This window comes from Acomys russatus, chromosome 25 (assembly GCF_903995435.1).
Source record: "Acomys russatus chromosome 25, mAcoRus1.1, whole genome shotgun sequence".
In the NCBI taxonomy this organism is placed as follows: Eukaryota; Metazoa; Chordata; class Mammalia; order Rodentia; family Muridae; genus Acomys; species Acomys russatus.
This window is the reverse complement of record NC_067161.1, coordinates 3,829,145-3,838,821: the sequence shown is the minus strand read 5'-3', so window position 1 is coordinate 3,838,821 and position 9,677 is coordinate 3,829,145. Positions and strand designations below refer to the sequence as shown.

The 9,677-nt window shown below is 57.9% G+C and overlaps 3 protein-coding genes across 3 annotated transcripts; all 3 read right to left on the bottom strand.

Moving 5' to 3' along the window:
• Nucleotides 1–1,143: 1,143 nt before the first annotated feature.
• Nucleotides 1,144–2,858, bottom strand: Socs1 (suppressor of cytokine signaling 1). Its single transcript, XM_051168065.1, has 2 exons — nt 2,755–2,858; nt 1,144–2,250 (listed from the first exon to the last, which is right to left on the bottom strand). The coding sequence occupies exon 2, from the start codon at nt 2,198–2,200 to the stop codon at nt 1,562–1,564; it is 639 nt and encodes a 212-aa protein (XP_051024022.1). The 5' UTR covers nt 2,201–2,250; nt 2,755–2,858; the 3' UTR covers nt 1,144–1,561.
• Nucleotides 2,859–7,514: 4,656 nt separating this feature from the next.
• On the bottom strand, nt 7,515–7,841 carry Prm3 (protamine 3). The gene has a single exon (XM_051167777.1). It carries the CDS (start codon nt 7,839–7,841, stop codon nt 7,515–7,517), a length of 327 nt encoding a protein of 108 aa, XP_051023734.1.
• A 416-nt stretch (nt 7,842–8,257) lies between these two features.
• Prm2 (protamine 2) lies at nt 8,258–8,692 on the bottom strand. Its single transcript, XM_051168350.1, has 2 exons — nt 8,431–8,692; nt 8,258–8,322 (listed from the first exon to the last, which is right to left on the bottom strand). The coding sequence occupies exons 1-2, from the start codon at nt 8,690–8,692 to the stop codon at nt 8,258–8,260; spliced, it is 327 nt and encodes a 108-aa protein (XP_051024307.1).
• Between the last annotated feature and the right edge of the window lie 985 nt (nt 8,693–9,677).

The following is a 9,677-nucleotide window of genomic DNA, read 5'->3' as shown; positions in this document are numbered from 1 at the left end:
TCCAAGTATTAAGCAGGGTCTTTCCCAGATAGCCCAGCCCATCCATCACCACCACCAAGCTCTTGCTGGGGGTGGGGGTGGAGGGGAGCAAGGGAGAGGTGTCTGCAAAGTGTTGCTAGTGTCACCTGCTCTCTACCCTGCCAGACTGAAAAGCAGCAAGAGGACCTCATTAATTCACACAGCAGAGGTGAGGGCTAAAAAAAAAAAGAATAGTGGGCAAACAAGATGTGGCCTCCAGCCTCCCACCCCACCTCCCTGAAGGCACCTCAGAGCAAGCCTGGGCCCTGCCAGCATGCCCAGGGCAGCTGCGTCCTCTGATCATTAAACAGTAGGGAAGCGACAAAGAAGCACATCCCAGGCTGCAGGAACACAGCAGCTCATGAGGATAATGCGGGACATTTCAGCTAAGCAGCCACACCTGATGACCTGATGATCTCAGCCAGGGTCTGAGTCCTTCCTGGAGCCCCAAATGTGTCCTGGAACAGCCCTGACAGCAGCAGCGCCTCAGAGTTGGGCTTTTCAGAGGCCCAGAGAGGCAAAGGGAATTGCCCAAGCCACCAGCCGCACCCGGGCCCCTGCCACCACAGACCACAAAGCAGCTTTCTGGCTCCAAAAAAGTACACAAGGCAGAGTGGGGAGAGAGGCAACATGTCAAGCCGGCATGGCTCATTGTCCTCTGTGAGGGACTTGATGGCTTGCAGAGCCTGCCACTCCTTCCAAAAACTCGGTGAGCCCTGGCCGCTCTGCCCCACCCTCTTCCTGGAAGTAGTTGTGGTCAGAGACGCAAAGAAGTTTCCTCTCTGTCATCCATTTCAAATTGATGCTGGACAGACAGTCAAAGGGGCCCACCTCTGCAGGCAAGAGTGGCACCAAGTACCCATCCCTCGGATTTCTCCTCTGTACTTTGGGGACTAGGCAGTACTAAGCGTCAGGGGCTGTCCCTATAAGATTCGATCAGCCAGGGGTAGCAGAATCCAGGCTCGGATGGCCAAGAGAGCTCAGACTGGAGCGGCCATCTTCCCAGACACACAGCAAACTAGCCTGGCAGTTTGGTCCCCAGGCCAACCCCCAGCACCCCCAACACTTCAAGAAAGTAAATCTGCATACCCCTGTCCCAAACATACGCTCTAGAAATATTTTTTTCTTTAAAAAAAAAAACTTTCATAATAAAGTTTATTACCTAAACTGGCTGTAAAAATATAAAATAGGATATTCTGCACAGCAGAAAAATGAAGCCAGAGACCCTCCCCCACCCCTGGTTTGTGCAAAGATACTGGGAATATGTAAACATGGAGAGGTAGGAGTGGAGTTCAGGTCCTGGCCCCAAACACAAGCTGCTACAACCAGGGGTACCCGGAGGGAGCACCAGGAGGGGAGCCCCCCCCCCGCGAGAGGAGAAATGGGGTCTCCAGCCAGAAGCGGGAGGCACCTCGCCCTCCACACCCACTCCCTCCGACCCAGGCGGGGAGGGCTCCCACGTGGTTCCAGGAAAATAATAATAATTAATAATAAGAAATAATAAGGCGCCCCCACTTAATGCTGCGGGCACGGCGGCAGCCGGTCAGATCTGGAAGGGGAAGGAACTCAGGTAGTCGCGAAGTACCGGGTTAAGAGGAATGCGCGCCAGGTTCTCGCGACCCACGGCGGCCACGATGCGCTGGCGACACAGCTCCTGCAGCGGCCGCACGCGGCGCTGGCGCAGCGGGGCCCCCAACATGCGGCGCGGCGCCGCCACGTAGTGCTCCAGCAGCTCGAAGAGGCAGTCGAAGGTCTCGCGGCTGCCGTCCAGGTGGAAGCGGCCAGCTTGGAAGTGCACGCGGATGCTCGTGGGTCCCGAAGCCATCTTCACGCTGAGCGCGAAGAAGCAGTTCCGTTGGCGACTGTCGCGGACCAGGAAGGTGCCCACAGGCTCGGCGCGCAGTCGCTCGTGCGCCCCGTGCACGCTCAGAGGTCCCCAGTAGAAGCCGCAGGCGTCCAGGAGTGCGCTGGTCCGCGTGATGCGCCGGTAATCGGAGTGGGAGCGGAACGTGCGGAAGTGAGTGTCGCCCGGGGCCGGGGCTGGGACTGCGGGGCAGGGCCGCGGACGCGCGGGGGCCGCCGGCGAGGATGAAGACGAGGACGAGGAGGGCTCTGGCCGCCGTCGGGGCTCTGCTGCCGGAGAGATCGCATTGTCGGCTGCCACCTGGTTGCGTGCTACCATCCTACACGAGGGGCCAGCCGGAGGGGTGGGCCATAGCGTCCGGGGCTGCGCTGATGGGGGGAGACAGAGGCAGTGAGTCGGGCGTCCGGGTGGCACTGGCCGGCCAGCGGACCCCAAGGAGTGAGGGCGCAACGCAGAATCCGCCCGGAACCTCTAAACCTCGGTGGGCTCATCTGCGAAGTAGGCCGTTCCGGTACGTGGAACCCTTCCAGGCTGGCGGTGGAGCCCAGCCTCCCCGCGCGCGTGGAGAAGGGGGCGTGGAGAGGGGCCCGACTCCCGGCCGTCCCCGCCGGTGGCTTGCCTCCCCGCGGCTGCCGCCTGCTGGCCACGCCGGGGACTGGAACCCGGGCGGGCTATCTGGGCTCAGGGCCGGGTAGGAGGCGCTGCCTGCACCCCGGGCACGCGAGGGGCCGCCTGGGCAAACCAGTGGGGCGGGCGCCAGAGGTGTGGTATCCACCACCCCGCCACGCAGTCTGCGAGGGTAGTCCTGCTGGGCTCCACTCCCTTTCCTCCCACCCCTCCCTCCCTCCTCCTTTGCCGGAGATTCGGCTCACCTGGCGGCGGGACGCTGGGCGCCGCGGCTGGGGGCTCTGGGGCGGCTGTCGCGCATGCTCCGGGGACGGAGCCGTGCAGCTGCCACGGCCGCAGCTCTCTCTGCTGCTGCCCGCCCCTGCATCAAGCTCTTAACTAGGGAGGCTCCGCCCACCAGCCCCGCCCACCGCCGCTTTCAGTTTCTTTTTCCGGCCAGTCTTAGGTCTCCTCTTGGTCCTGATTGGGACCTCTGCGTCCTGAAGTTCTGGCTTTGCCCGGAATCTCTGGTCCGTGTCTGGGATGGCCACCTTAGGACCTGGTGCCCGCTCTTTTACTCTGGCTACCTTCGCCCTGCAGCCGGCCGGGTGGGAAGCTAGCACGGCGCTGACCCGTCTCCTCCCCTCTGGGTGTCTGCATCCTCCTGGTCAGGGCTCCGCCTCGCCTGGAGCCTGCGCCCCCCTAAGAAGCTCCTCCCTGCCAGGGTCCTTCCGAAGGCCTTGGCAGTCTCGGCCTATCCTGGAGCTCGGCTAGCCGGTCCTGGAGACTGGCGGGGCCGCCGCCCTCCCTCGAGCCCGCGCCCGGGCCCATCCCGTTGGCCACTCGGCCTGGCCTTGGCTTGGGCTTCCCAGGAAGCGGTGGCCTGACCGCAGAGGCTTCAAAGGAAGCCTAAGGCGGTGCGGGAGGGGCGCCCCCGCTCCCGGCAGAGTTCCTCGGAAACCGGGCGGGGTTGGACTGGATCCCCAGCGGCCTGGACTCATTCTTACTACGTGGGCAACTGGAGAAACTGAGGCCTGGGGCGGAGTTTTGATTCTCGGTGGCTGGGCACCTCCAAAGAAACCCAGGGTGAAAAAAAAAAATGAGGCTTACAAACTCTGTCTCCCCACCCTCAGCCCTCAACCTTACTGACACCCTCAAGGCTCCAGCAAACATCTGCCTGCACAAAAGCCCCGTGCACACCTTGGGTTTGGGATCCAGGCGGTCAGACCTATCATTAGGACACTGTGTGGTTTCGTGATTCAGTTTGTCCTGGAAGGCCAAGAGTAGGCGCCTGGCTGGTGGCGATGTTTATGAATGAAGGCGGGTGAGGTGCGCGAGCAAGCTTCTCTGTGCCTCATAGAGGCGCACACTGCCCTCTACAGGCTTCTCTGATTGCTGCCAGGCGACTTATCTAAAACTCTGGGGCCAGGTCCTCCTGGGCTCCCTGCCTCAGTTTCCCCAGGCTGAGCCCAGAGCTCCACATTTCTTTCATTCTAAGCACAATGATTTGCGTGGCCGGGGCTGGTAGTGGTCACTGGTGGGATGAGAAAAGATGCTGAGTGGTGCTGGCCACACCTTTGGTGATGGGGCTAACAGAAGGTTCTATAGTGGGTAAAGGCTGGGCTTAGAAGCCAGGCTCTCCAACTCAGCCTCTTCTGGGCTGGGGATAGCACTGCCTCCCTCAGGTCTATGGATGTGCCCACCCCTCCCCCTGCCTTCAGGGTTTGGAGGTGGCCTGTTAGCTAAGGCTATCAAACTTCCGGTCCTCCCGCAAGCACAACCACGGGGTAGTACCATCTCCCCAGCCCAGGGAGTATGGACTAGCGGAGGGAAGCCTCTTGGCGTACAGTATTCCCTTGGGACTTGGCATGAGGTGGGTGGGTGGCAGAAAGTGGCAAGGGTAGGCTGGCTCTGCAGGCATGCCTCCCTGCCAGGCTCCTTGGCAGGCCTGTGCAGAAGGGAACCCTATAAATAGATGGCCCCAAGCCTCTCACCACCCCACCCCCCACTGGCAACTTGAGCAGCTGCTCAGGAGAGCTACCCTCATTCCTCAGTCCTCTCACCCCTCCCCTGGCTAGTCCTCTCTCGTCTATCCTTAGGGACGAGCCTTTCACTTCCTTGGCTATGACCTATTGGCTTGCATGCTAAGCACTTCCCTGACGCCTTTGCCCCTATGGACTACACTGGTTTGCTGGCAGAGAAGCTAAGGGAGCCAGTCATGACAACTTGGTTTCAGTTTCCAAAGAGAAAGAAATATGCTGAGCTGCTGCACAGCTTCCAGAACAGAGGGACTGGTTTCAAGACAGGGTTTCTCTGTGTAGCCTTGGGTGCCCTGGACTTGCTTTGTAGACCAAGCTGGCCTCAAACTCAGTGATCTACCTGCCTCTGCCTCCCAAGTGCTGGGATTAAAGATGTGTCCCACCATGCCCAGCAGGCCACCTTTTTCTACCAGTGAGGTTGGGGTGGACATCCTTTGGTTTCTTTTTCCAGCTTTCACAATGTCCTGCTGGGAAACATGGCACTTTCAAAATCACACGCACATGGGAGAAAGGTAGGAATAGGCTTGGAGTCACCCCAGGAATGTTGACTTGTCCGAGTGTATACACATGCACGCTGGCATTGCTTGTGCCACTAAGTTAAAAAAAAAAAAAAAAGCTGCTGACTCAAAAGATAGTCTTCCAGGGTACAAGCTTTAATCCATGTTGCATAGAAATTGCTGCAGCGACATGTTCCTGTAAGCAACATCATCCCAACATTCCCCTAGTGATGCCTATCTCCTTTGGGATCGAATGGACACAGGAACCTGAAGAGTCTCACTTGTGTCTTCGTCCTAAAAGACAGGGTTGGGAAAGGAGCCTTTAAAACCTGCTCCCCAGCCACTCCTCCCTCCAAAGCAATGCCCTCCTGGGCAGCCTCGCCTATGTTCCCTCTTCCCAGCCTCCACTAGCAGGTACCTGAGCTACGCCTCTTAGCTCTGTATGTCCGTTTCCGCCTCCTGGCCGCCTTTCTCTTGTTCACTTTCCCTTCCAAGGTCTTCCTGTTCTTGGTGCCACGGTGGCCAGGTCTTGGAGGGGAGCATCTGGAGTGCATGGCTTGTTTGGGGTGCCTCGATGGCGGGCTGGGGCTGGGGCTGGAACTGGAGCTTGGGTGGCCTGCCGGGCTGCAGCTCCGGCAGTGACGGCTGCAGTTGCACTGGTTACAGGTGTGGCCTTGGGGCCGAAAGGAGCTGTGGGGGTGGGTGGTAGAAGAACTCTGCATCTTGGTATCCATGGGAGGCCACACTCGGAGGGGCAAAGTTCTCCTCCTCCTCCTCTTCTCCCAGCAGGCCCAGCTTTGGGAAGTCTCCACAGCCCCTGGTTATATAGCTGGGCCGATTATGATGGCACAGGCCATAGAGGGTGACAGGTATGGCAAAGCCCTGCCCCTCACCCTCACCCTAGGGTGGGGCAGCTTTTAGGGTCCTGTGGGTCAGATTGTGTTGAGCCCACAACTCAGATATGCAAGCTTCCTTGTTGCACCCCTGTGTGTTCACTTCTCCACATTCGTCTCCCCAACTTTGTGGAATAGGGAGTCACTGCACCCACTTCACAGTGACATTAACAGAATTTGTATCATGAGGTTAGTAGTGAAGGGCCAGCCTTCCCAGACTCCTTTCCAGGTGGGAGGTTGAGGATCAGGTTCAGAGCACTGAAATCTGATCTTGATTTTGCCATGGGGTCCCCTCAGTCTTTTTATTCACTTTATAGCTCAGCCTCTTCTTCCTCTCCCCCTCAGAAAAGAGCCCCACCACCACCACCAACCCCCTTCCCTCCGCAAGTACTGAGGATAACCTCTACCATGGTGGCTCAGCAAGGCAGCCCTGCCAAGGAGAAGTAATTGAAAAGCAGGCAACAGAGTCCTTTCAGAAACAGCCCCCACTCCCTTCACTAGAGGACTCACATGAAGACCAAGCTGCGCAGCTTGGTCCACTCCATACATGGTCCTTGTCTCCAAAAGCCCCCTAGGCCCAGGTTAGTTGGCACTGTTGGTCTTTCGGGATTCCTGTCCTCTCTGGGTCCTTCTATCCTTCCCCGAACTCTACCACCAGGCTTCCTGCACTCTGCCCAATGTTTGTGAGTCTCAGCATCTGCTTTGATCCATTACTGGGTGGAGCCTGTTGGAGGACAGCTATGCTAGGCTCCCATCTGCAAGCATAGCAGAGTATCATTGATAGTGTCAGGGATTGGCTCTCTCCCATGGGGAGTCAGGTTGGGTCAGGCAAGGGTAAACTTTGGGTTGCAGTTTTTGTGGGTGGGTTGGTGTTCTCCAGAGTCTCAGCTAGAGTCACCCCCATACCCTCCTAGGAGCCTATCCTGTCATAGATCTCCAGCTTTTCCAGATGCCCCCACCTTCAGTATCTCCTCTCTACCAGCCCTCTGTCCTGCCCCCAGCCCTGCTCTCCTCACAACCTAGGTCTTATATCCCTCCCATTATCAGCATGGGATGCCTTGAGTTCTGGTGGTCTCTGCTCCAGCCCCTAGGTGGCCTGTGTGCTCTTCCCAATCCTGAGCCACCTGTGTATTTCCACAGCACTGTCTACCCTCCTGCCTACAAGGCCCTGCCTACTCAGGATTTAATAAAACATGTCATTGTGAAAACTGCCTGATTTACTGAGCCCTGCCATGTACAAGGCTCTGCGCATAGGTTGGGGTCCTGTATCTCTGCCTCTGTGGCAGGGTTTGGGAAAGCCAAGGGTAGCAGTGTCCTTCCTCCCTGTTTGGGAAGTTTCAGACCTCTACTGCACTGCTTTGACCAATGTTATGAGGGATTGCCCCTCCTCTGTATGTGGTCCCCTCCTCTGTATATGGTCCTTGGTTGGTGCTTCAGTCTCCAAAAGCCCCCTGGGCCCTGGTCTTCCCACCCAACGCACCCACGCATAAGGGGAAAAGAGGAAAACAGGAGAGTTCCTTGGAGACTTTATTTTCTGAATGTCCTTCCTCTGGAGCGGCAATAGGCACCCATTGCCGGGCAGACCTCATATGATGCATCAGGAGTGCGTCTGCTTGGGCTCGGGGCTCGGCTGGGCCATGGTGTCCTCTGTGCTCTCCTGCTTCTCGGACTCCAGCAGCAGCAGCTTGCCTTTCACCGGGATCTGCTCCTCCTCATCCTCGCCTTCCTCTTCCTCCTCATCCTCCTCATCCTCATCTTCCTCTTCCTCCTCATCCTCCTCTTCCTCACCCTCTGATGACAGGGAGAAGTTGTCTTGACTCACACAGGCCACAAGCTTCTTCATGGAGGACTCATGGCCACGGCTGTGACCTGTGTTCTGGGCTGTGCCGTGGCCGATGCTGAGCTTGGCACAGCGGGAACCCATCACCCACTCCTGTCTCTCCGGACTAGGAGGGAGGCCCCTTGGACAGTGAGAGGATGTGAGGCTAGTGGGTGTGGCACTGACCTCACAAAGAGGCTCCAAGGCACCACCCTCCCCCACCCCGGAATCTCCAAGCCCTATCTTCCCGTGTGCCTATTTCACTGTACAGGCAGAGTCGCCTAGGAGTGGTCCCTTTTCCCTTCCCCCAGGCCCATGATGGCCATGAAAAGGAGACAGCAGCCAGTGAGTCTCGTGTCAAGCTTTATTTGGCAGGTGGCTTTGCTCATTACTCAGATCTGATGGCTCCTTGGCAGCTCAGGGTTCAGGCATTAATGTGGAATGGTGGTGTGGGCTCGTGTGACATTGCTTGCTTGGGCAGGTGACTTGGCTCCAGGCGGGATGGACGGGCTTGGGGAGGCTTAGTGGTAACGCCTCCTGCACCTCCTGCACCTGCACCTCCTCCTCCTTCGGGATCTTCTGCAGCCTTTGGGAAGGAAAGTTCCAGTTTGCAAAGCTGTCTGGGAGGCAGCAGGGTTCGGGTGGGGGCACTCCTGCCTTGCTGGGCAGCAGCATAGGTAGCTAAGGTGCTCACCTCTGCGATGCCGCCTCCTGTGGCGGCAGGAGCGTCTCCTTCGCCTCCTGCATGACCGGCGCCTCCTGTGGATCTTGTGCAACCTCCTACGCGAGCAGCGCCTGCGTCTGTGGTAGTGGCCCCTGTGTGTCCTCCCATAGTCCTCTGCATTCTCTGGGCTCAGCCCTTGCCCCTGCCCCTGCCCCTGCCCCTCACGCCCATGTTCTTGCCCAGGCCCCTGGTGCGGGCCCTCGCTCGGGCTCCGCATTCGGTAGCGAACCATAGTGCCAGGAGATCAGGAGGCTCTGGGCTGAGGCTGCAGCTGACCTAGGTAGAAGGAGGAGGGTGGAAGGCTGCCCACCTGCTCTTGGTGGTGATGGTCTGGTGTGGGGAGTGCTTGCAGAGGGCTCATATATAAAGGGGAACCCCACTGTGACCTGGCGGCCCACCCCTGATTGTTCCCCCCCACACACCTGCACAGTCCCCTCTGTGAGGGCAACACAGGTAGGGTTTGCCGCACTGGCTCTCAGGGGTCCATGGTACTCACCTTGCATGGGTTAGAGGCGTGTCCTGCCATGCCCACTTTATATAGAGACCAAGCCCATGGCCTTAGATGGCATGCCAAGCAAGCAAACCACCTCCCAGCTGCCTCAGTCTGTGAAAAGTTTCCCACCTTCTCCATGTACATAAGGACACAGTCACAGAATATTGTCACCTTGTATCTTCCATGGAGGAAATTAAGGCCCAGAAAGCCTGGTAAGGTCTGAAGGCAACACGGCTTCAGAGTCCAGTGTAACCCTGACCTGGCAGGACCTTGCTCTGTAGACCAGGTTAGCCGTGTCTCACCCTCATCACCTCAAATTACACACACACACACATATACACCCCTGCATCAGGGTCTGGGCTCCACTCACAGGAAAAAAAAATTGTGCAATTTCATATCACACACAACCTGGTGGTTGTATCTACAATCAGAACCACAGCTACTTAAATCTTAGTTCCCCTCTCATGGATGTGGGGGTGGGGTGGGGCAGAGTGACACCATGAACGTTGAAGGCTTTCGGATCTTGATCGGATTCCTAACACCACATAAATTAGGCACCAAAGGTTTATGTGCCTGGTATATGCCTATAACCAGAATCCTCGGGTGGAGGGGGTCCACTGCCAACCAAAAGTGCAAATTTGAGAAGGCCCCCATGGGCTTACCAGAGAAAGGGTCGGTGATGGGCTTCAGGGAAGTGCGTCTTGGACAGCCTGCCATAGAGACC

What these genes read in the sequence shown, in the direction of transcription:
- Socs1 (XM_051168065.1), bottom strand. Translation starts at nt 2,200, where the DNA reads ATGGTAGCACGCAACCAGGTGGCAGCCGACAATGCGATCTCTCCGGCA.
- Prm3 (XM_051167777.1), bottom strand. Translation starts at nt 7,841, where the DNA reads ATGGGTTCCCGCTGTGCCAAGCTCAGCATCGGCCACGGCACAGCCCAG.
- Prm2 (XM_051168350.1), bottom strand. Translation starts at nt 8,692, where the DNA reads ATGGTTCGCTACCGAATGCGGAGCCCGAGCGAGGGCCCGCACCAGGGG. An exon ending in CAGGAGGCGGCATCGCAGAG is followed by an intron (nt 8,323 to 8,430) that starts GTGAGCACCTTA and finishes TCCTTCCCAAAG; the next exon opens with GCTGCAGAAGATCCCGAAGG.